The sequence below is a fragment of the Dromiciops gliroides genome, chromosome X, assembly GCF_019393635.1.
Source record: "Dromiciops gliroides isolate mDroGli1 chromosome X, mDroGli1.pri, whole genome shotgun sequence".
Lineage (NCBI taxonomy): Eukaryota > Metazoa > Chordata > Mammalia > Microbiotheria > Microbiotheriidae > Dromiciops > Dromiciops gliroides.
The window spans coordinates 42,084,584-42,111,949 of NC_057867.1; the positions used below are offsets into that span (position 1 = coordinate 42,084,584).

The following is a 27,366-nucleotide window of genomic DNA, read 5'->3' on the forward strand; positions in this document are numbered from 1 at the left end:
TCTTCCCCAGTGAGATGTGGTGAAGTAAATAAAGCACTGGGCCTGGAATCAGAAAAATCTGAATTCAAATCCAGCCTCAGAGACAGTAGCTGTGATCATGGACAAATTACTTAACCACTGTCTACCTCAGTTTACTCAACTGTCAAATGTAAATAATAATATCACCCGATTTCCAGGGATTGTTGTAAATATCCAATAAGATGTTTGTAAAGTGCTTAGTACAGTGCCTCGTGCACAGTAGATGCTTAATAAATGCTTCCTTTCCCTTCTACTTCCTTTTGCTGAACAATATATCCACATGGCAAAGAGCCATCATGAGCACAGTGTTTCTATATGAAGAGTTGCGCTCCGGTTGGATATCTTGGTGAATTCTTTAAATCAAGACAGATCACTCACAATGTTGAAGTTCCTTCCAGTCTACAGGTAATGAGTCTCTGGAGGATGTCATGATATTACTGAATCTGCAAGCAAGTCACCTGCGTAGGTAGTAACACCCCAATGGATTCTGCAGCCTCACAGACTTACAAATTCATTTATTTTTCATTTTCATTTGCTCTGCAGTTATTTCATCTTTTCACATGAAGTTTCTCCTGCACTGTAATTTTTCCCACTCATTGAACTATATATTTAGATAACATGCGTTCACTTGCACACATGTACACTGGATAGGTAGACATTTTCTTACATGGAAGACATTTGTTTTACTTCAATATGAGGGTTGTAAAAGCCTTATTTTCAAGCACTTCGTGATTAGGTTTGTGGGTATGACAATAGTACAAAGCAGAAATAGATTTAAATATCTTGTACAAGGGGAAAGAAAACACACACACACACACACACACAAATCTAGACTTGTCAAGTTCCTAGCTTCCTAATGCCATGCGGATTGCTATAATATTCCTACAAACGAAAACAACTGCAGAACCATCACCTACACCTACAGCAATTCCAATGACTTACATATTTCCTTTGATGGTGTAACATCTCCAAAGGAGCCATTCCAAAGTCAACTGCAGTGTCTTATCCATGTCTGATGGGTCCAGCAGAGCCGTTACTATGTCAGTTATAAAGCAGGGCTCCTGCCAAAGCTATTACCAAGTCACTGCATTGTTCCACATACTTCCTTTGACATTTGGATGGTTCCTGAGGAACTGTTATCATTGCCATGGAAGTGTCCTGCTTAACTTATACTGCTAGGGAAAAGAAAATAAATAAATGAATACAAATGCTCCCATTTAAATCCTATGAATGACTCCACGTGGTTGAATATCTGAAGGAAGAACAGAGGTCTTGGGGGAATAACAATCTCACATCACCCAGGAAACCCAGGATGGCCATTTGTCCCACAACATCTGCATGACAGTGGTAGTGTGTTTATTGCTAACTCATTTTATATTATGTGCTTCACTGGTGTATGTTACAGAAGCAAGGGGAAGCATCACTGGTAAATTTCTATGTTGTTGTGGTCTCTATCAGAACTTCCTTTGCTTATAAAATTTCTCAACAACAGACAGGGAATGAAATGCCTAGCAATCTGTGAAAACGATAGGGCTCCTAGGTGGTTGAAATGCCATCTCTACCTTTAAGAGGCTGCTTCAAGGATAAACAAGAGGGTTAGGAAAAGACAACCAGAAATATCAACCATCATCTAGGCCTCAAGTTTTTGATTGAGCTCCATCATATGTGACACTGTAGCTCAAGAAAAACCTTCAGATAGCTCTGGAAGGAATAAACTGCTCAGGATAAGGCAATGGCAAGGGTCTTCACATAACTTCCTCAGTTCTTCTGGAATGGAAGATAGAAGTCTGAAATGATTACAATTTTCTGGCTGTCTCTCCAATTCAAATGTATGCTCCTTAAAGGCAGAGTTATAGACGAGTTAACAAAATATCATTTATTAAGCCCTTACTGTGTTCCAAGCATCATGTTTAGTGTTTAAGATAAAAATAGAAAAGACCAAGACAGTCTCTACTCTCAAGGAAATCTCATTCTAGTTGGGAGAGGGAAAATAAAGGAGAATTCTTCTGCAGGATCAGTGGAATGTCTGAGAAGCACTAAGAATGGAAACAGCAAGATATATTCATTATGTTCTCTATTTCTCCTGAATGCCCAACAAGACTTAGGATACTTCACCTGGAATAGGGATAATTCCATACCAATGATATGTTAAAGGTTTCTTGATTATTATATTAAGACTTACATTTATATACCACGTGTTACCTGCCACATTTTATCATCAAAAAGAATACAAATAATTTTCCTTTGAGGTAAAGTTTGAGTTTTCGAATGATAGAATACAGTCCGAAGTGATAGAAGAACTGTTTTCTTAGGACCGATCTAAATATGGAGAGGCTCACATCATCAGCTCACTTGGAAAAAAAAAATTATTTAGCACAGGAACTAACTCAACAAGGACAACTATATAATGACCCCTAGTCCTGGGCAACCCTTTATTCTCTTCTGCAGTGACGGCAGCAGAGTGACAGGACAGGGGACAGATGATGATACGAATCATTCTATTTTTAGACCTTCTATAAACTTTCACTTAGATGCTGACACTCTAAAAGGGAGATTCCTGGCCAATGACTAGTTTAACAAACCATATTAATCTTGGCACTCTTCTCATAAATGAAGTCAGAAGAAAGAAGTCAAAGCTCAATTAAACAACTGCTCACAAGCTGCTCCCTGGTTTGTTGTCATTCAGCCATTTCAGTTGGCTGACTCTTTGTGACCCCATTTGGGCTTTTCTTGGCAAGAATACTGGAGTGGTTTACTATTTACTTCTCCAGCTCATTTTACAGATGAGGAAACTGAAGCAAAGAGGGTGAAGTGACTTGCCCAGGGTCACATAGGTACTGTCTGAGGCCACATGTGAACTCAGGAAGATCTGAATTCTACTTGGTTAAGATGAACTAAAGAGTTAGTGGAGTTGACTTTATATATAACCAAAGATAACAGGAAATATTTCATGGGACATCTGGTTACCTTGTACTGATGAGCATTGCCCCAAAGACCACCATGATAGGAACTGTAGCCAATGTACCAACCTCACGTAGAGAACTGAAACCAAGAAATCTTATGGACTTGATTATATCTTCCAAACTAAATCAACCTATATTTTGACCCTCCATAACTTCAATGTAAGGGTTAAAAAAATTCCTCAAAAGAGGTAAAAGTGGTGAGAAACATTGGAAATCGTAGATGAGGAATAAAGGAGAAGAAAGGCCAAAGACTTACAAACTTCACAGAAGTCTCACACCAATAATGAATGAATGAATGAATGAATGAATATTTATAAAGAGCTCACTATAAGCAAAGCACTGGGCTAAGTGCTGAGGATACAACAGAAAAGTAAGAGTCTCTGTTCACATTCTCATGGATAAAAAAATACATATGAAGGGTTTCAGGTGCAAGATAAACATGGGAAAGTCCCGTGGTCCTTAGGTTATAGCAATAAAACAGATGTCATTCTTTAACGCCTTTTACACTGATTAAATGATGGCATTTTCAGATGCTGAACCATCTGATAATGTTAAGGACTTTGGCAACAAAAACTCCTTTCTCAGTCTTTGGTACTTGTGTCTGTATGTAGCCATGCATACAGGAGCAGCTAGGTGGTGCAGTGGATAGAGAACAGGCCCTGGAGTCAGGAGGACCCAAGTTCAAATCTCTTAAGCCCAATTGCCTCAAAAAAAATATCCAAGGCCATCTCCAGTCATCCTGATGTATATCTTGCTACTGGAAGAGAGAGTAAGGTTGGTGACCTTGCACAGTCCTCCCTCACTTACAAGTCCTGACATCACTGATGTCATGGTCTTCTTCAAGAACAAAGCTATGACATTGTGTCCCTTATAACTCTGTTTGGAGTTGTTATGGGTTACCTGTTCTTTCTTTTTGGGGATCTCTAAAGGAGAAACAACTTTTGATATTGGTCAATGGATTCTCTGATTTATTCCTCTTGCCAATTCAGTTCCTGATCTGAGCTAGAGCTAGGCTATGCACCTTGCTATACTTCTGGATATGACAGTTGACTCAGCATGGTTTCATGCTGACTTGCCTTGGTTCTGGAAATGACCTCCATCTCTCAGGGTTAGGCATCCCTGGATCTTTGAGGTTTAGCGATCTAGATCTTGAGGGCCCTCTCTGAAATCTCAGGACACCGAGCATTCAAGAGCCACTGAGCTTCTAGGACCATGGTGTCTCAGTCTAAGCACAGTGCTGGTCATTGCCTACTGCTGCCACTCTCTGGCCACTTCCAAGGATCACAGTCTGGGGCTTTCTCTAGGAAATCCTATGCTCTTCCTACTTCCAGATACAAAGCTTGTGCCAATTAAATTTGTCCCTGCCCATCTCTAGAAGAGCTGGGAAGCTACTCTGTACTGTAACTAGCTTTGCTGCTTGCTTCCCTTTCTCCCCTCAGGCTTTTGGCTGACGTACTGTGCAACTCTAGGGTACGAGTTGTCACTAACTGTAGTTTTGCATTGGATTTCTTGACCACTCACTACATGTTCTGGTGTAAACTTCAGAATTTAACTGGAGCAGATATGTGGGATCTGGGCCATCTTATCTCTTAGGTAGTCAGCTTGGCTGGAAGTCTAACATCTTTTTCCTGGAAGTCATGCCTCTCAATGCAGCCCAAGATTACATTCACTTTTCTGTCTGACACATCATTACACTGTGTGCTCAAGTTTATCTTACAGTTTACAAAAACAAAACCACCAAAAAACCCAGATAACTTTCCAACAGACTATTTAGCCATATCTCACTTATCTGGTTTAAAAAAGGACTCACAAGGGAAGGGTTTTACATTTTTTATCCTCATTCAATTTCATTTTACTTAGTCGAATAAAATGGCTTGTCATAATCTTTTCAAATCCTTACTGTGCAGAGTTATCTAAGGCTCAGGAAAATTCGTTGACTTGCCCAGGGTCACAAAGACCACAAGCAGTAGATCTGGGACACAAAATCAAGCCCTTCAACTCCAGTCCCAGAGTGGTAAATGAGGCCATTCCTAATGCTCTGTCACCGCCTCCCACCCCCAAGCTGATACTGCCCTCCTCTAAAAGTTACTGTTTATTTTGTATATATGTCATCTACATATATGTGTGCATGTCTTTTCTTAGGTAACTAAAGCTTCTTGATGGGAGGACTGATTCCTTTTTTGTTCTTGTATACCTAGCACTGAGCACATTTTGCTGGCGCACAGTGGGATTAAGAAAGGCTCTCTTTCCCTGGGGAATGTGAAGGGAAGGGAAGAATGAAGGCATTACTGAAATCGTTTTCATGTACCCCTGCCTGGAGGTGGAGTTATGGTTAAAATGGCCTTTGAAGGCACCCTCTAGGGCATGGATCCTATGATTCTGTGATTTTTTTATAGTACAAGTATAGTCTTGTGATAGTCAGTGTATAGGAAAAAATGGATAATTTACCCCAGAGAACAAAAAGGCCAAGGAAGACTGAACAAATGGCTGACAAGAAATGAAGAGTGCCTTATATTCCTATCTCCATTTTACTGTATTTTTTGCCACTTAACAGTGATATGACCTTGGTAAAACCACTTACCTGCTCAGTACCTCAGTTTACTGTTAAGTAAAATGAGAAAAATGAAGGGGTCAGAGTAGGTGATCTCTGAAATTCCTTCCATTAGTGATAGTCTGCGCTCTGAGAGTTCATCCATCTACATTATTTCAACAAGTTAATTTGGACAAGAAATCACCTTTTAGAGAAACCTGGAAGGACTTACATGAACTGATGCTGAGTGAGATGAGCAGAACCAGGAGAACATTGTACACAGTATCAACAACATTGTGTGTTGATTAACTGTGATAGACTTGACTCTTCTCAGCAATATAAGATCGTTCCAAAGGACTCATGATGGAAAATGCTCTCCAAATCCAGAAAATAAAAGAACTATGGAATCTAGATGCAGATTGAACCATACTATCTCTATTTGGGGGGGGGGGTTCTTTTTTGAGGTTTTTCCTTTTTGCTCTGATTCTTCTTGCACAGCATAACTAATGCAGAAATATGGTTAATGTGATTGTACATATATAACCTATACCAGATTACTTGTTATCTTGGGGAGGGGGGAGGGAGGAGAGGGAGGGAGAAAAAACTGAAATTAGAAATCTTATAAAGTTACATGCTAGATTTGTTACAAGTAAGAATTACTCCTGTAATTGTTTAAGGTGAACTGTATCAACAGTTTTAAAACAAATTTGTGTGACCACTTCCTAATTTGGTAACTAAAGAGCACAGACATAGACTTTGGTTCTTAAAAGATGCCCCCAAACCTCACATCTGTGAGTATGTATATCCATGAACATACCTATTCTATATCGTGCTTTCCATATCCCGCATTTAAAATGAAAGAAAGAGAAATATGAGATTAAACCCATTTAATATTGATTGGGATGGGATCTCTAGGGAAATTCAATACAAATAAAAATCCTCTAAGTTGAAGCAATATGAAGTATGGTCTTATGAGAAACATCTTGGATGGAACTGACATCAGATGGAGAAGTAAAATAGGAACCTTCAGAAGCATGAAGACCTTGGCAATTAGAGATCAAGGGAACCAGGGGTGGCTAGGTGGTACAGTGGATAAAGCACCCGCCCTGGATTCAGGAGTACCTGAGTTCAAATCCGGCCTCAGACACTTGACACTTACTAGCTGTGTGACCCTGGGCAAGTCACTTAGCCCCCATTGCCCCGCCCAAAAAAAAAAAGAGATAATGGGAACCTTCCTTTCAAAACACATACATAAAGACATGGACTGAAGAGTTGTAGCGAATACAATAGTGAGCTTAGTTAGCTTGATGGCAGATGGATTGTTTCATTACCCCACAATCCTAGTGAAGGACATTCAGATGAGTCTCAGTATGATTTCTGCGGGCCAGAAAATTCTTGAGCTTTAGGAATCTGTCTGAAGCACAAAGAGGACAAGTAACTTTTCCAGGGTCATAAAGCCAGAGGACGGGTTTTCAGCAAGTCTCTCTGACTCATGCTCGGAACTCCATCTATTCTGCCATGCGGCTTCTTCAAAAAATACACCAAACAAAAATCACAACTTTCAAAATTCATTTCAGTACTCTTTTTAAAAAAGTTTGCTGTAAATCATTTTTCCCCATTAAGCATTTAAAACATGGCTTCATTTTTTAAAAAAATCTATAAAGTATGTGTGTTGAAGTGGGAGAAGTTTGGACTGTATGACCTCTGAGGTTCCTCTCAGTTCTAAATCTATGATCCCTTGTCCTTATGAAGTCTACATTTATTTTTTTAAATGGTGAATTTTAGATATATAAAGAATGGCACAAAGAGCATTTTCCTTAAGTATAACCAGGAAGACTGTATTTATAGGAGACTATAGGAAAACAGATAACTCATGTACTAGCTAGATTAGATTGTGACAGAGAGATCAAACATCAGGCTGGAATTTCCAAAGCAAAATATAGGCAAGTATGGGCAGGTATGTATAACAACCAGGATAGGATTGCAGGGGGGGCAGGAAGAAGGCATGCACAAACGCTTTTAAATTTCATCTGCATTATTAAGTTACATACTAGACTTGGTTACAGGTAAGACTTAACCCTGTAATTGTTTAAGGTGAACTGAATCAATAGTTGTAAAACAAATTTTAAGTCAAATTTTAACTTGACTTTAAGTCAAGACAATAAACAAAACAATAAATCTAGCCTGACTTGCAGTGATCATAAATTTCTGAAGTGTAAATGCTTACAATGAAAATTTAACAACCGGCTCCCCTAAACTGGTTAAAGGTGGCTCCATTACAACTCTGAATACGTTTAATTAAGGGAATAATATTTATTAATATGAATTAATGTAAATTAATAACATGAATTCACTAATCTCACTGGGGGCTTAGTGGTTCCTATGGTATGGGACTCCCAACAAAGGCCTGGAAATATTTCTTTTTGACATTTTGCCATTTATCAGACTGGCCCTGGAGTCAGTTTACATACACAATATACATATATGTAGAAGTGGCACTGGAGCTGGGCTCTGAAGGAGATCATCGATTCCAAAAGGTAGAGGTGATTTTACTAGACCAGAGAATTTGTGAAAGAGTATAATGTGTACTAAATTAATGCAAGTGAAAAGAAAATGTCCAGTTGGTAGGGCTGTGAACAGGCTCAGCCACTATGGAAAGCAGTTCAAGAATATGACCCCAAAGCATTTAAACTGTATATACCTCTTTTGTTTGTTTGTTTGTTTGTTTTGTTTTTGGTGAGGCAATTGGGGTTAAGTGACTTGCGCCCAGGGTCACACAGTTAGTAAGTGTTAAGTGTCTGAGGCCGGATTTGAACTCAGGTCCTCCTGAATCCAGGGCCAGTACTCTATCCACTGTGCCACCTAGCTGCCCCTGTATATACCTTTTTACACAGCAATACCACTACCAGGTATCTATACCTCAAAGAGTAAAGAAAGAGTAGGACTAATATGAACCCAAATATCTGTAACAGTACTTTTTGTGTTAGCAAACAATTGTAAACTAAGAGGGTGTCCATCAATTGGTGAATGAATAAACAAGTACATGTATGTGGTGGAATACTACTTTACTGTAAGAAATGATGGTGACAGTTTTGGGAAGACCTGGGAAGACCTGTATGAGCTGACACAGAGTAAGGTGAATTAAGAGAACAGTTTATATAATAACAAGAATATTATAAAGATAAATAACTTCTGATTACCAAATTGAATCCTCATCCAATTTCTGGCCCCAAAGAGGAAATTCTCCCCAACCTTGTCTTATAAGTGACCCAGGGAATTTCCCTATTACATCTGGATCTGATTTGGAATGTCCCCTCCCTGCTCTGATATCAAATACCTAATATCAACCAAGTCCTTCCTTGACCAGATCCCACTCTAAGCACATACTCTGACCAAGATCTCTACTACCATTTACATCTCCCATCCCCTAAGCTGGATGAGCTTCTTTGCATCTATGGGGCCAAACCTCTGTCTGTCTATATTGCCATAAAGTATACGTGTACTTTTTTGCCTGCTTGCTGTACTATATAATAATAAATCCCATGCTTGTACTAGCTTTGAGTACCAATTTCCTGCAAATCCTCAAATCCAGGTCTGTGCTCTAACCCAAACCATGAGGTCAAATATTGGAGAGGCATATTTGTTTTGGACATGGCCTGTGTAGAAACGTATTTTGCTTGACTATACATGTTTGTTAACAACGCTTTGGGTTTTTTCTTGCTTTCTCCACATGGGAAGGTAGTTGGAAGTGGAAAGGAGGGAGGAAGAAAAGTTGACTCTCCATATGAAAATAAAATAAAATTTAATTTTAAAAATAACTACAATCAGGGACAGCTAGATGGCACAGTGAACAGAGCACCGACCCTGGAGTCAGGAGTACCTGAGTTCAAATCCGATCTTAGACACTTAACACTTACTAGCCATGTGACCCTGGGCAAGTCACTTAACCCCATTTGCCTCACTTTAAAAAAAAAAAAAGGAAGGGGCAGCTAGGTGGCGCAGTAGAAAGAGCACTGGCCCTGGATTCAGGAGTACCTGAGTTCAAATCCAGCGTCAGACACTTGACACTTACTAGCTGTGTGACCCTGGACAAGTCAGTTAACCCCAACTGCCTCACCAAAAAAACCAAAAACAAAACAAAACAAAAACTACAATCTTTAAAAACTCAAAAGAAAAAACTTGCTGGAAATCATTCATCAGAAAGAATGCATTGACAACATCTTCCATTTTGAGAATAAATAAAAAATGCTCCCATGGAGGCCTTGAAATCCATGGCTCCTTCTAGTACCTGTTGTTTTTTGACACACTAAGTTGAGGAGTGCTGATAATAAGGGTCAATTATTTTAATGCCCCAGAATACAGAATAAGCAAATACATCTGATGAGAGAATATAAATATTGCATGTGTATTTTGAAAGGTCTTCCTGGTTAATTAAATAGAACGAATAGATCTTTCCAACCAAAGTTATGGAATAGGAAGTTGAGTGCCCAAGCCAGGATCTCATGGGAAGGCTAAAGTTCTTAAATTCACTTAAGTTCAGGGAAAAGGCTCTTCTGAGACTCAGAGAGGTTAAATGATATGCTCCAAATCCCACTGAAGCTGGTGTCAAAAATGGCACATGAGTCTAGGCCCTGGGATTCCAAATAAAGTACCCTTTCCAACAAGGGTCAGCAGAGGACATGGACCTGCTGGCTGTTGTGAGCAAACCCCTGCACCATACCATGCGATCATTCTCAAAATTATTTCATGGAGTCTTCAATGGGAGTCCTATACACAAGTGCTCCTTCCATGACCATGTGTTCTTGAAGGTTATGTTAGCAGAGACAAATCTAGCAAGTTCCATCTTAATAGTAAAAACTTTAAGTACTGTCCTGGTGGCACACTCCACCTGTTCTCTATAGATTAATCCAGCCAACTACAGAGAAGCTCATCACCACTAGGCTGGTTAAGGGAGGATGAATTCTTTGTCCAGATCAAACCAAGTAAAAAAGAAAAATGCTAAGTAGTTCTCAGTCCTATATAACTTCCTTTTGCTTCTACAGTAAATGTACCAAAGTGGTGCAAAAGGGGCTTACAAGGTGCTAAGAAGGAAAAAAAGCTTAGATCAATAAATATTAACTTGTCTTGATATTGTAAATGTGAGATTCCTGTACAACTGCTAACAAGCTGACATAATGATTAGACCAAATGAATCATACCAACAATGAAACTGTCACCGTAACCAAATTCAGAAGACAAGAAGATGCAGATAAATGGAAGGGTGACTCACAGACTGTCTTTGAAGGAACAAATAAATAAGACAATGGAGTTTTTTTTAATTTTGCATCCCAAGGCACATGAGACAATTAGTTATCTCATATCACAGTGCTCACAACGAGTATTTTTTAAATGTATTGTGGACATACCAAGTACCACATATCACTAAAGATGAAATTGATTACATTCTAACTGACAAGAAACCAAGGGCTACTGACATGAGAGTCATTTCTAAATTAGTTGTCTAGAATAGTCAGAACAACAAGAAAATGAATACAGTGTTAGGAAATAAAAAATGAAAAGACAGTCTATACAACTGAAGCTGTTCTAACTTATTCTGTTAAATTATATTTTTAAAATGGGAAATAAATTGTAAAAGATACTGACAGAGACTATTATCTTTTTTTAAAGTTGAACGGATATAAACCAATTGCTTCACATTAGGAGACCAAGAGAGCCTAAGAACAGTTATCAGTCTGGCAATGGCTGATCTCCCTGCTAAGTAGAGAGAATGTCGTGTAAAGGGAACACTAGTTTAGAAAATAAACTTGTTTGAAAAAATCTTGTGGAGGAAAATGACAGAAAGTTACATATAGTATTGCCTTATAAAACAGCGAGAAGCAGTGGAATAAAAAAGCAAGTTTATGGCAAGTTTGGTGAGAAGATCACCTCAGTATGATGATCATGCTATGAGCATTTGAAGACCAAAGTGAAAGCTGGACAGAAAATAGCTGGATAATGGAAATGATATGTCAAGATTTAAGTCTTTTCTCCATCAATTACAGTGGAATCACCAAAACTAGATTCTAACATCGCTATCCCTGATGTGCTATATGAGGATATAGAAATGACACTGAAGGTGAGGGAGGGAAGGAGGTATAACATTTGAAATTCAAAACTTTAAATAAAAAGGTTTATTATTTTAAAAAAGAAATGACGCTGAAGAAAACAAAAATGGGGAAAGCAGTTGGATGAGATGAACTGTGCATCGAAGTCTGTGCCAGAGACTCCACAATGTTGGGGGTGCTGATGCATTGACTCCCAAGGTAGCAGAGAGATTGAAGTATATCAAGCCCTTAAAAATTAACAAATTTTCTTACTCAAATAGCCACAATGGTTATTGAGAATTCACTAGTGATTCTCCTCCCATAGGCCTAACCTCCTTTCCATATAATTTTTTTTTGTGAGGCAATGAAGGTTAAGTGACTTGTCCAGGGTCACACAGCTAGTAAGTGTCAAGTGTCTGAGGCCGGATTTGAACTCAGGTCCTCCTGAATCCAGGGCTGGTGCTTTATCCACTGCAGCACCACCTCGTTGCCCCCATATAATATTTTATGAGAAAAATTTACACATATAATGAGTGCAACCTTGATAACAGCATTAGAAGAGACTATTGAGACTTTCATAAATAATATTATATAGCATATTTTATTCCTATCTTCCCCACATTGACTGAACAGTGCAGAGAACACAAGGTCCTGCTCTGCTTATTGTTTGTTGACCATTAAAAAAACACACAAAAATCCATTTGATTTGGTAGAACTCAGTGCCACTTTCATTGTTCTTCTCCAGTAAGGGGTCTTCCAGTTGTATATCAAAACTATACAAGGGGGCAGCTAGGTGGCGCTGCAGGGGATAAAGCACCAGCCCTGGATTCAGGAGGACCTGGGTTCAAATTTGGCCTCAGACACTTGACACTTACTAGCTGTGTGCCCCTGGACAAGTCACTTCTCCCTCATTGCCCGCTCCCCCCCCAAAAAAAAAAAAGAAAAAAGAAAAAACTATACAAGATTCCTTCAAAGATATAATAAGAGAGAACGTTTTTAAGCAATCCTACATTAATATCAAATGAGTCAATAGCAGGTGGATGTATGCTTGCCAAATTGGGGTGACAGCATCATGGAGGATGTTCAGCATCTAAATTGAAGGAGGATTCTCCATGGATGGTGGTCCTACAGATTTCTGCTTGTGGATGATATTTTGCTGACTGTATCAAGTTCTCAACACTGTAGAGGCTTCTAAATGGGATCTATAATCATTCAAAAGTATCTGGCTTATCTATCTAAATTTGAAATACCTAGTTAGTGAAGATTATCTTTTTCTTCTTCTAACAAACAGTTGTATGGACAGTCTATTCACCTGGTTCATCAATACATGTATCTTAGACAGATAGTCCTGGTAGAAAACTGAAGAATGAATTTGATAGGGTAAAGAGTAGACTTCATAATCTTTGGGGAAATCACATAACATTTAAAAATGACCCTAAGATTCTTGTTTATTTTAACTTACAACTTTCAGCAGCCTCCTCCCAGATTGGTTAAGGGGAGCAAGCAAACCTAGGACCTGACAGATCTCTAAGACTTCTTAGTGACATTCTGAAGCACCTCCATCTACAGTTTGGAAAACGGCATGCTAATCAAGAGGTAAATAAGGTTTGGAGGCTTTTGCCTCCAGTATCATGTGGGAATTTGAGGCAGTGGAGGACAAAGCAGAAAAGCAAGAGAGACAAGCCTATTATTGAACCTTATTTCCTCTTGGCAAGGGTTCACAATGGTCACTAAGATTCTAAGAGACGACTTCTACTTTGGACTCTGTGGACATGGTGATAGGCAACCAAATGACAAAAGCAGTAATGGATGGTGAGAGACAGGGTTTGAAATGTTAACACCTTTTCTACGAAAGATTTCTATTTTGAGGTAACATTAAAGTACTAGAAATAAAAAAGAAAGTCATAATTACATAGATGAATCATGTTATTTTAAAGAATAGAAAAATAATTATGATTTAATGACATTAGTATTTGTATACATTTTCTAACAAGTGACAGTATTTTCCTATCAATTACTATTTTGTAAAAAATAACTTCATTCTAAGCTGGTTAGTTTATATCATTCTACATACATCCAATGGGGTGATAAAAACAAAACTAGAAAAGAGTATGCTATAAAAATTACTCCTGATTATTCATGTATTGATTGCCAAAGCCAAAAGGCCTCAATCAGTATTTTGATCTAAATGTTGCACCCTAAAAATAGGTGACAATGAAAGGCGAATGCTAAGAGATGTACAAGAGAAGTGATTGTGCATACCAACAGGAAATGGATAATATTGTGCCAGACATTAAAGAGAAGAAAAGCATGTGGTAGCAAAAACACTGTGTCACATACATGAAATCCTGCCACTTTGTGCTTCCATTTTACATAGTGATAGGTAGACGGAGTAAGTAAAACAAAGAAAAGGTCACCGTAGCATTCTGTCTGGTTTTTAAGAATTATATAATGGGTTTGCTTACCAGTCTCTCCATCAGACTTCCTTTCATGGTCTGTGTCAGTCAAGGACAATGCAGAGTTGGCTCGGCTTGATAAACATGAACTGTGTTCCGATTTCATTCCCCTCATCCACATCCTCAAGGCATGGTCAGGAGAGGTGCCACCTTCTGTCTCTGTATCCACATCAGAGCCCATCTCTAACTGGTAGCCATGCTGAGACACACTGTGCATGTCTGTCTGGTAGCCTGAGCACAGAATATGGGGAGTCTCACAGAATTCCATCTCTAAAACAAAGAAAAACCAATGCATTAAGAGCACAGTTCAGTATATGAGATGATGGCACAAAAAGTCTGCTTTCTATTCTTGCTTTTCCATACCCTCATGAAAACATTTCCCCACTGTCAGCAATTGTGCTTTTGAAAAATTAGAAGTTTGACTACTGTCCCTTGAATGTGGTTACTTATTTTGTGCTTGTCATTTACATTTATGGTCCTCATGATTCTTAGTAGGTTCTAGGAATAAAAAAGTATCCCCAAAATAGCTTTACTACTGGACTGAGAAATGGTGGTGCAAATGCAATGAAATACACACACACACACACACACACACACACACACACACACACACACACACACACCACTGAAAAAGAATGGTGCTACCCTTTAAAGAGTCTTTCCTTTGGGGTACAAATACAAAGATATGTTTAAAGAGTGTTTCAGAGCAAAGTTAAAATGTTACACACACGCTGCTAAGTCAAGTGAAAGAATCCTAATGGTCCAAAACAATTTAAATTGTATTAAAAATCTATATGTTTTATTTACTCTTTATTGGGGGGTTTCTTGGCCAAGATACTGGAATGGTTGGCCATTTCCTTCTCCTGCTTATTTTACAAATGAGCAAACCGAGGCAAACAAAGGTAAAATGACTTCCCCTGGGTTGCACAGCTAGTAAGTGTCTGAGGCCAGATTTGAACTCAGGAAGAGAAGTCTTCCTGATTCCAAGCCCAGTACTTTATCCACTGTGCCAATGAGGCTAAGTCATTTGCCTATGATCACACAGTTAAGAAGTATTCAAGCCCATCTTCCTGTCTCCAAACCCAGTCCCTATACACAATGTCATGCTGCCTCTGCCCCATTTACCCTACTACCATCAAACCAACTTATTCTGATGTAAAAACTTAGGAAAACAACTTTCCTTGCCAAAGACAACACCATTTCAGTCAGTCAAATGACTTTCTCTAATTCAGATTTTCCTAAAGAGTTTACTCTAAACCCCAATTTCAGAATACACAGCAAGTCTCTTTCCAGTGGTTTCTGAAGATTTTAAGGCCTCATTGATCCACATCTAAAAAACTTGAAGGGTTATCTGCTATTCCTCAGTAGGACATGTTCTGGGCCCTTCCCTTATCTCTATTTAAACTTTAAGATCTATCCCAAATCATTTAGTTGAAACTTCATTTGATAAATGTGGAAACGTGGAGAAGAGAACGGATTCGTCCCACACTGACATCATCTAATTATGGAAGAGCCAGGCCTGGAACTTGGGTGTTTTGATTTCTGAGTGCAGTATTCTTTCCATTAGATTATGTCTTTATTCTTCTAGGCTCTGCTCTTTGCTAGCCCTTGAACGAAGACCTACTAGTGGATCATAAACAGATAAGACTCCCTGTCTTGCAAAGGAGAATTTTGCATTCATTTATGGCAATGTGTCAAAATCAAAGGAAAATGTTTTCAAAGTATGTAATAAGTTAACGCACAGTGACCACATGCCCACATATAGCATCTGAAATATCTTTGTGATAGTCAAACAAGGTAATCCAAGATTGAAGTATGATGTATGAGATAGTCCCAGGATGAGGTCAGAGATAGGCCATATCATATGGTTAGAAAGAGTTGAAGTGAATGTGCCTAATCCAGAGCACAAAGCACAAAAATAGAAACAGAAAACCCAGGAGCAGGTTCTTGTTCTAAGACTACACACCAGAAATGCCTAGAGTTAACTGGCTTTCTCTACATACATGTTCATAAACTGTCAGTTACTAAAACAGCTATGAATAGAAGATCAACTATGTGCCCAGAACAGTATTTCATGAGACATTTGAGGTCAACTCTCTCTGAATTGTAGGGTGTTATATATAATAAGCCACTTTGTGATTTCTGTTAAGCATCTTTCTTCTCAGAAATCATTTTTTAGCTCTCCAGAAGTTTTTAAATCCTTAGATAAAAGAATAATAAAAATAAACATATTTCTATAGCACTTAAGCTTTGCAAAGTGTTTTACATACATTATCTCACTGGACTTGTTGTGCTTAAGCGCTATTATGACCACCATTTTACAGATGGGTAAAGAGATTAAGTGACTTCCCCAGGTCACAGAGCCAAGAAGTGATTGGGATGGGTTTCAAATCTGTCTTCCTGACTCCAAGCCTAGCACCTATCTGTTATGTTGTGCTACTTCTGCCGCATTTACTAGGTTAGCACCATCCCTTCTCATCCTAATGTAAAAATGTAACTTTCCTTGCCCCAAAGAGATGAGGATGAGGATGAGGCCATTTCACTCAGTCCAAGTACCAGAGATTCAGCAGACTGCTATCAGATATTATGTATGCCTCTTCATTTCACAATTTATCATATTTCATCTAAATATGGGGATATTGCCACAGCAACATGCCAAGGTACCTGTCAGCTTGAAGATGTAAAAAGCAAAATTTGTACAGGCCTGCATTCTCAACTTTCTCCATTCCCCTGGAGAATTCCTCCTCTGAAGTTTCCAGAAGCCAAGTATGGAAGAAGGAGGCAGGACTCTAAGCTTAGGCAGCATTATCATAGACTTTGCCACTTTCAAAGTCTCAATCTATTCTGAAGACTCATTGGATTGGGAAAGCATGTGAAATGAGTCACTGATGAGCAATCCAATTTATTTTCATGGATTAAGAAAATTAATCAGAAAAGTCACTTGGAAAAGAACAGGATCATATTTATTTTCACTGACATTATCAACACTTGATATGTCACTTTATGAAAACTTGAATGTGAGTCACAATGAAGAGAAGACTTGAAAAAATGGTGAGTAATAAAATTGAGAAACCCGTTAGTTTGTCATTCTAAATTTTAAAAAGAAATAATGACATGAAACAAGGTAAAAGAAAAAGAGCTGTCAGACATGAGTCAGCAGAATTTCTCTCTGTTACACAGATTTCTTTCCCTTCAAAAGGAAAGTCGCATTCCCTGGAAAATGGAATGTTCACTCATGGTTTTCACCACTCTTAAACAAAGATGAAGGCCCGATACAAAGTTAAAAGTTTCAGAGTTTGAAGGGAGCTATCAGGTCATTTAGTCTAACTCATGACTGAATTAGAATATTCTCTATAATATCTCTGGATGCAAAGTCCTCCAAACTTGTGCCAGAAGGATTCCCAGGAGAGAGAAACCATCTTGTCCCAAAGAAGCCCATCCTACTTCAGGACAGGTTCCTTTGCTGGGGAGTTTACTCATACATCAAGGTAAATTTGCCCCTTTCATTTTTTACTTATTATTAATGCCCTGAGGAGCAGAAGAAATCACAACAGTCTCCCAAATGCTGGAAGAGAGCTACCAAGTTCTCTTGGTTCATGTCTTCTCGAGACTGTCTCGTTCCTCCAACTGAGCCTCATATGGTTTCAATACCAACCTGGTTCCCAGAATCACTGAATTTCAATTGGAACGTCTCTCAGCAGTTATCTAGTCTGACCCATATCACAAACTAATTCATACTAAGGCATTAGACCTAGAATGTATCTTAGAGGTCGAGTCCAATGTCCTTGTTTTACATATATGTGAAAACTGAGACCCAGAGAAGACAAGTGATTTGCTCAGGTTAATATAGTAAGGAGGCAAATCTGAGGAGGACTGTGAACTCAGGTCTGTTTTCCTGCTCTATCCACTTCCACCATGCTGCCTCCACACTGATATATGGAGGAAGTGGTTCTCCCAGCTCTGCTTAAGACCTTTAGTCAGCATATACCCATTCCCCAAGGAACGTATCCCACATGTGCACAACTCTTAACAGATGGAAAGTTTCTCTGTCATCAGACACCAATTCACCTCCTTGAAACATCTAACCACTGCCCTAATCTTTCTTCCTCAAAGGCCTTCCAATACTTGAGGACAAGTATCATGTCCTCCTGAGTCTTCTTTTGTCCAAGCCAAAAAGGTTCCATTCCTTTAACCCACCCTCTTGTACCAAGGACTAGTGAGGGCCCTCACTATTCCAATTTCTTTCCTCTGGATAGTCTCCAAATTATCACTGTCCTTTAAAACCTCTAGTTCACTGCCAGACTGCCAGAGTGGTCTTCTATGTGACTACTGCCCCCTCAGTCCTAGAAGTTATACCTCTGTATTTTGGGTGAAGGGTGGTGGAGGAGGCTACCATATCACACTGCTGACTAGTGTCTAGCTTGGAGATCACTAAAATCCCTGGATCTTTTTCAGGCCAGTTGCTTGTTAAGTCAGCTGTTTGGATCCAAACATACAGTTTTACATTCATCTTTATTAAATTTCATCTTGCCACAGATTAGAAATACTGAAGCAGAACAAAATGTGTTTGGATCTTGACTCCATCATCTACTGCTACCAACCACCCATCATCTGTAAATTGCATAACTATGGTCTCTATGCATTTAGCCAGCATATGGCCAATCTCAAATTCCTGGGGAACTCCATTTGAGACTTCATTATAGGCTGACATTGAGCTATTAGTAACTATTCTCTAAGCTTTATCAGCCAGCTAGTTTTGGACCCACATTACTGAACAGATTCATTCAGCCTATATCATTTCATCATTACAAATGCTTCTGATATGGTCAACCCAAAGCAGAAAACAGAGATTACTCATCACTCCTATAGTCCCAATGCTATGATACTCAACACTTATAAAGGATTTTTTTGGCTGTCATCTTACCTTGTTACTTAATAAGCTTGGAGGTCACTCAAAACCTCAGATTATTTTTTCATATGGAATACTATCTAACCATACCTCTTCCACCTTGGTAAGAAGATTCTTTCAGTCCATGCAATACAGGAATACATTTATGCCTGTTAATTTTCTTATCATGGGGGCAGCTAGGTGGCATAGTAGATAGAGCACCGGCCCTGGATTCAGGAGGACCTGGGTTCAAATCCGGCCTCAGAGACTTGACACTTACTAGCTGTGTGACCCTGGGAAAGTCACTTAACTCTCATTGCCCCACCAAAAAAAAAGCATTTTGAACCTCCAATGACTAATTATTGGGTCCAGCCTAACTACACTTAATTGTGCTATCATCTACCCTAAATCTCACATCTTTTCCACAAGAAAAGCATTTGGGACTGTGCTAAATGCTTTATTAAAATCTGGTTAAATTCTACCTATAGAATTTCTCTGATCTATTAATCCTATCAAAAAAGGCTAGTCAGGCATTAGCTATTTTTGAGGAAGCCATATTGGATCTTTGTTACCACTATTTCCTTTTCTTTATGTTCAGAACCCATCTCTTTAATATCATGTAGCACCCTGCTAGAAATCAAAGTCAAGCTTACTGGCCTATAGTTGGTAGTATCTATTACCTTTTTTGAAAAATGAAACATGTATCTTTCTTTAGTAGCTTTCTCATTCTCCACAATTTTCCAGAGACCACTGACATTGGTTTAATATTTGTATATGCCAGGGATACTTGGCAGGCAAATAATTTTCTATCAGCATTATAATATACTACTAATGCAAATAATAAAACCATCAATTCACAACAAAGGCATAACAACACAAGCAGAACTACATATTTTTCAAAGATAATACAAGAAAAAAATTCCACTTCTTCACAATAACTAATTTTCCATTGAAATGATTCACTTCCTCTTTCTAAATATACAAGCCTTGGTAGTCTGCAAATTATTATATGATGCATTTTCCTTTCAGTACTTACAGTGTCTCAAGTGTTTGTCTTTTTAGCCTCAAAGACATATACATACACAAAAACCCATAAAATATAAACAAATATATGTTTACAATCTTATTAACTAAAATACTTCAAATTCACCTTGAATCCTTAATGTTAAACTTTTTATATGTCTAGTCTAATCCAAAAGCTTTGGCCACAAAGCAATGCAAGCACTTTCTTAGGATATTAAAGTTTGAACAGCTACATTGAAATCCTAAGTAGCAAAGTTTCATGAGAAAATATACTTGGAAAATATCATGTGACTAATGGAATAGAGTCCTTACATACTAAAGTAGTTTGTAAACTCATTGAGCATGTGAAGTATTTTTCATTTCAGTCCTTGTACCCCTATACTAAGCAAACAGTTTGTATATAGTAGGTGCTTAATAATTATCTGATGTGTTCTTTACCAATAGTAGAGGAAGAACCCCATCTTCATGTCTTTACATAAGCTGGTTCACTGTTTAAGTCATCAAGATGCTGGTCAGGGAGGAATTTTCACAAATAACCACAACCTCCTGCTGGGTTTGTATGTCTATACACAAAAATAGTATAGCCAAAACCTCATTAAGAATAATGGGAGGACCTGACACCTATCAGATTGGCTAATATGACAAAAAAGAAAATAATAAATGTTGGAAAAGCTGTGGAAAAATTGGAGCACTAATGCACTGTTGGTGGAGCTGTGAACTGATCCAACCATTCTGGAGAGCAATTTGGAATTATGCCCAAAGGGCTTTAAAGCTGTGCATACCCTTTGATCCAGCAAAACCACTATTGGGTCTTTTTCCCAAAAAGATCATAAAAAAGAGAAAAGGACCCACATGTACAAAAATATTTATAGCTGCTCTTTTTGTGGTGGCAAGGAATTGGAAATTGAGGGGCTGCCTATCAATTGGGGGACTGGCTGAACAAGTTGTGGTAAATGAATGTAATGGCATTCTATTGTGTTGTAAGAAACGATGAGCAGGGAGAGTTCAGAGAAACCTGGAAGGACTTGCATGAACTGATGATGAGTGAGATGACCAGAACCAGGAGAATATTGTACACAGTATTATCAACATTATGTATTGATCAACTGTGATAGACCTGATTCTTCTCAGCAATACAACGGTACAAGATAGTTCCAAAGGACTCATGATGGAAAAGGCTCTCCAAATCCAGAAAAAAAGAACTGTGGAATATGGATGCAGATTGAACCATACTATTTCTTTTGTTTTGGGTGCTGTTGTTTTTCTTTTTTGAGGTTTTTCCTTTTTGCTGTGATTCTTCTCTTATAACATGACTAATACAGAAATATGTTTAATGTTATTCTACATATATAAGCTATATCAGAGTACTTGCTGTCTTGGGGAAGGGGAGAGGAAGGGAAAAATTTTGAAACTAGAAATCTTATAAAAACAAATGTTGAAAACTATCTCTATATGCAAGGGGAAAATAATAAAATACTTTTTGTGTGAGTGTGTGTGTGTCTGTGTGTCTGTGTCTGGCAATTGGGGTTAAGTGACTTGCCCAGGGTCATAAAGCTAGTAAGTGTTAAGTGTCTGAGGCCGGATTTGAACTCAGGTACTCCTGACTCCAGGGCTGGTGCTCTATCCACTGTGCCACCTAGCTGCCCCATAAAATACTTTTATAATTAAAAACAAAAGAATAATGGGAGGGGGATTTTCCAGTCAAAGATGGCTTAGAAGGCAGGCAGAGGGGGCTGCTGTGCTGGGGCAGGAGTACAACCCAACCCCACAGTCAGGCTGACACAGATCCAGCCCCAGGTAGGCTCAAAAGACCTTAATCTCATCAGAGTTGGCACAGGGAGGGAATAACATACATACTCAATTGGGTAGAGTAATCTATCAAACCCCACAGGAAAGTAGGAGGGGAAGGGGATACAGAGGGAGGGCTAAAAGAAAGGAGGGCAGAATGGGGGAGGGGCAGTCAGAAGCAAATCCCTTTTGAGGAAGGATAGGGTGAAAGAAGATAGAAAATAGAGTAAATATCATGGGGAAGGGAATAGGAGGGAGAAAAAATATTTATAGCAATTCTTTGTGGTGGCTAAGAATTGGAAATCGAAGGAATGTCCATTAATTGGGGAATAACTGAACAAGCTGTGGTATATGATTGTAATGGAATATTATTGTGCTATAAGAAATGACTAGCAGGATGATTTCAGAAAAAACCTGGAAAGACTCATATGAATTGATATATAGTGAAGTGAGCAGAACCAGGAGAACATTGTGCACAGTGACAGCATTATGGAGCTATGAGAAATTATGAATGACTTAACTATTCTCAGCAATGCAACGATCCCAAAGGACTAATGATGAAGCATACTATCTACCTCCAGAGAAAGAACTAAAATTGATTGAAGACAGACTGAAGCATGCTATTTTGCATGTTCTATTTTTTTTACTTGAGTCTTTTTATGTAAAATGACTAATATGGTAATGTTTTACATAATTGCACATGTATAACCTATGCTGATTGCTTGCAACCTTGAGGAGGGTAGGGAGGGAGGGAATGAGAGAGGGACGGAATTTGGAACTTAAAACTTTAAATAAATGAATGAATAAATAAATAAATAATGTTTTTACCCAGTTTTAAAAAAAAGAATAGTGGGAGGGGGTAGTTAGCTAGGTGGTGCAGTGGGTAAAGCACCAGTCCCAGATTCAGGAGGACCTGAATTCAAATCTGACCTCAGAAACTTGACACTTACTTGCTGTGTGACCCTGGGCAAATCACTTAACCCTCACTGCCCTGCAAAAAAAAAAAAAAAAAAGGATAATGGGAGGAAATGAATCCTGAATTAGTGCAAAGTATGAATTCTGGATAGAGCTGGGCCTACATGTAAAATATGTAAAACATACAAGACATAATATATTGGAAATTCCTTGAGGCCAGAAACATTTTTTTCTTTTTTTCTTTGCTGCCAAGTGGCAATGAAACAGGAAGTATGTATAAATATCTGTTACGTTGACGTGAACATGGACAATATTCTTCATTTATCTGTATTTTGGAGAAAAGTCTGGCAAATGACGACAAATGAGCTTCTAAAGGACTACATATTAGCAGAAAGTAAGACTGTGACAAGACAGAGTGAGTATCTATCCTCGGCAACAAAAGGTTTCACAATGAGAACTGCATCCTATCATTTGTTCTCTCTGGGAAAGAAAGAATATGTGGTTAACTACGAACCTTAGCTCAGACTCCCTCTTTCCTGTATTCACTATCAAACGGGACAGGCAGTAGTGGCCTCACCAAAGAAGGAAAGAGATGCCTCTGCTTCCTGTCAGAGACTACACTGACCCAAATCCAGATTTATGAAGAAATGGTGGAATGGGAACTGTTACTAATGAAAGTTTAGTAGCTGTGGGGCTAGCCCTGAGGTTAAGGGTTGCAAGACTAAGGTGACTGGTTTATCGTAGGCCCTGGAATCAGATTACATACACCATGGAGTAGAGATGAAAATAGACTTCTTTGTCACTGGGCCTACGTGTTATTGGCCATGGAGAGTTCATTTATAAAACCTGGAAGGGGAAAAGAACAATTACTTGTATCAGCATTTTTTTTTTAGCTCTGTCATAGATTAGTCTCCAGTTAAGGTGAAAAAGATCTTTTTTTATGAGCTCTGATCTCTAATTATAATATATATACTTCAAGGCATCAAGGTAAATGGTTTTATTAAGCCAGTTAGTATTTATAGAATTTTTGTTTATTAAAATTTTAATTAAAATAATTTAACACAATTCAATTTTTGTTAATATTTCTTAGGTATTTAGAGGACCAGTTTTAAAAGAGATGACCAAAATCAAGAGAACTCCTAAAAATTAGCTTCCCTTAACATAATTTATATGGATACCATTCAGAAGCACCTCATGACCTTGGGGAAATTAGCCAGAAGAATAGTGCAGAGAAAAAGTATTGGACCTAGAAGGAGGAGTCTCTGGGTTTGAACATCACCACTGACAATCACCAGCTATGGGACATCGCATGAATTTTATGACCTCTAAGCCTCAGTTTCCTTATCTGTAAAATGGATAAAATAGCTATGGTACTTACGTCATAAGGTTGTGGTGAGGCTCAAATGACTGATGACATACATGAAATACTTGGCAAATTTTAAGGCGCTGCATAAATGTCAGTTAGTTGTTGTTATCTGACCAGACTTGTGATTTTGTCAGAATAGGAAGCTCTCAGTGAGGAATAGATCAGAATATTTTCTGCAATTTATTATCTTATAGAGTGTGCCTGGGACAGGGAAAACTTAAGGGGTTTTTCCTCTGTTAAACAGCCCTTCTGAGTTAGGGATCTGAACCCAGGTCTTACTGACTAGTTTCTATACTATGGACACTTTTCTCTTCTTCTTACACCTCTGCAAAAGAGTTTGTAATGAATCCCTACTTTTCTTTCCAACTCTAGTATCATATGATTTCAGGGCTCCTAAGTATTCTTATAATGCATATACTAGGGCTAAATATTGAAAAAACAGCTAATGACAATGGCAAGAAATTCCATAGCGAATTCACAAATGATTGCACTGATAACATTATGAAGAATGACCATACATTAACTTAAAAAGGCAATGTCTTAGCTTCAAACCTCAATGCATGAAATCATGAAATGCAACATTTAATTTTTTTACATTTGTGAAATCCTAAAATGTTCATCTATTCAGAACTAGTGACTTCAATAAAGGCAGAAAAATAAAAATAAATTATTATCCTTGACAAGAAGTATAAACAAGACCCTAAGTAATACTCTTTTAATAATTGCTCTCCGTTGCTTGAGTTATCTGCTATTCAATTCATAGTCATGGCAAACATAAAGCTAATATAGTCAAAATTGCTAGTCTCTTCATATTCATTTTTGACATTTCATTTGGGGTAGCATATTGTCTTGAGAAGGGGGTCACCAAGATGCATGGTGTGAGAAAATTATTAATAATAGAGGCGGGTCTGTCTTTCTTTATTATTATTTTTTTTAGTGGGGCAATGGGGGTTAAGTGACTTGCCCAGGGTCACACAGCTAGTAAATGTCAAGTGTCTGAGTCTGGATTTGAACTCAGGTCCTCCTGAATCCGGGGCCAATACTTTATCCACTGCACCACCTAGCTGCCCCTTGGCCTGACCTTTCTTAAGGTCAGCTGAGATTTAGCCTACCTGAGCCTGGCCCTCAAAGGGTATGTTCTCTGACCTCAGCACATTCTGCTCAAGGACTGCCCTCAAGTCCAGTGAACCAATGGATTTGGGTGATACTGGCCAATTAGCTTGGAATGGTGTGTAGGGACTGCCTCTCTTCTGGACCCACAGGTAGCTTCTGCTCTCATAAGCACAGGAACTTCCTCTTTTTGGCCTGAGACTCGTAGGTGGTGGTGGCTTTTTCTCTCTCCCCCTCTATCCTAGCTAGGCTTTCCTAACTTCCAGGGCCACGTGCTTTATCTTTACTAATACTTAATATACTTTAATTAATGCTTAATGCCCCCAAACTGGTGCTAAAGCTTCTAATTTATAAGTAACAAATATATTAGAAACCCCAGCTAATTTTCCCCAAACTTGGGACAGAAATAAGATGACCACATTTAGTTTTACTTGTCACAATGGAATACCATCAGAACTCACCATATACAAGAAAAGATCAAAAAGAGAAATTACACTGTCTTCATTTTTCCTGATTATTTAAGTGGGTACTAAGGATACCAATAAGAAAACCAAGACAGCCCTTGCCTTCAAGAAGGTTGCATTCTACTTGGGGGAAGAGATACACCAAATTCAAGCCAAGTAAATATGGGATACAAGCAAAATGAATACAGAAGAATTTGGGGGCCGGGGTGGCTGCAGGAATCAGGATAAAGCTTCTTGAAGAACGTGCCACTTCAGCTGAGGCTCGAAGGGAGCAGACGTGAGGAAGGAGAGCATTCCAGACATGCAGACAGCCCAGGCAAGGACACAGACAGAAGATGTAAGTAGGACAATTTGGCTACAATGTAGATAGAGTATAGGGTTAGCTTGGAAAGACAGGTCAGGCTTCCAGGAGTTCTAAAAGTCAGATGAAGGCATTCAGATTTTACTCTAGACCCAAAAGTCACTGAAGCATCCAGATAAAGGGAGTTAACACATACCTATATTTGAAGCAAATCAATTTGGCAGCTATACAGAAGATATGGAGGGTGGGGTAGATAGTGACAAAGCAGATGGCACAGTGCCTGTGCTTAACATGCCCGGGTCTTAATCAGAAGCTGGAAGTTCGAGGGAATAAAGCTAAAGTCTAGGGGATGCCTGATTATAAGTGTTGAGGTGTCCCGGATTTACTCACCCTTCCATCAACAGGCAAGAAAATTTTGCCATAGGGTCAGCCCCAAAGCTCACCCAGGTTAATGATGGTGAGGGAGAGGGGGAGAAATTAATGCATTTTCATTTACATTTTCATTCCTTTTTTTGTGAGGCAATTGGGGTTAAGTGACTTGCCTAGGGTCACACAGCTAGTAAGTGTTAAGTGTCTGAAGCTGGATTTGAACTCGGGTCCTCCTGACTCCAGGGTCAGTGCTCTATCCAGTGTGCCACCTAGCTGTCCCAGCCCTATTCATTCTTAAGCAAATAAAACAGAAATCTCCTCATTGTCTGGGCTTACTCTATCTTGGTTTAAAGTTGGCTTTAATACCTTCCTCCTCTTCCTCATTCCAAAGCCTTTACTGAATATGCTAAGTCATGCTAGAAAGTGGACAGAGTTGGTTAACAGAACTAGGTCATGTCATTGTTTGGGTTCTATAATCAATCTTCTGAAAGCCTTGATGGCTTCCAAGTAATCAAAGGTGAAACAATCCTAGTCTCACCTTTACTTTCTTTTCTTTTCTTTCTTTTTTTTTGGGGGGGGGCAGGGCAATGAGGATTAAGTGACTTGCCCAGGGTCACACAGATAGTAAGTATCAAGTTTCTGAGGCTGGATTTGAACTCAGGTACTCCTGAATCCAAGGGCAGTACTTTATCCACTGCGCCACCTAGCTGCCCCCCTTACCTTTACTTTCATTCTGAGGATGCATCAGTCTTCTCTTGCAAAAGAGTAAGAAATGGAATATTCCCACCTGCTAGGATGGGTCTTCAGTTATCAGAGGCCTTAAAGAAAATAACTCTGCTCCTGCAAGCCTAATATCTGCTTCACAGTTCCAAATGCACCCAATATCTCTGCATTCAAGAACCTACCAATTATAGTTTATTAAAATTTGAAGATATGTCCTCATGCTGGTGCCATGGAAAACATAGTCAAAAGATGTGCCTGGAATTAAAAGCATAGTATCTCAGCAATCATGCTTTGTGACTACTGTTGGCTATGATATAGCTGCCCCAGAATATAGTTAAAAGATCGTATTAATGGGAAAAAAGATGAAAT

The 27,366-nt window shown here is 38.7% G+C and overlaps 1 protein-coding gene across 4 annotated transcripts in view; it reads right to left on the reverse strand.

The window, feature by feature from the left end:
* TENM1 (teneurin transmembrane protein 1) overlaps positions 1–27,366 on the reverse strand; it is an 895,908-nt gene that overhangs the window by 435,057 nt on the left and 433,485 nt on the right. For all 4 annotated transcript variants that reach the window (XM_043974016.1, XM_043974015.1, XM_043974017.1 and 1 more), the window contains exon 4: positions 14,060–14,320. In XM_043974016.1, the coding sequence (XP_043829951.1) occupies positions 14,060–14,320 (261 nt within the window). The remainder of the gene's footprint in view (positions 1–14,059; positions 14,321–27,366) is intronic.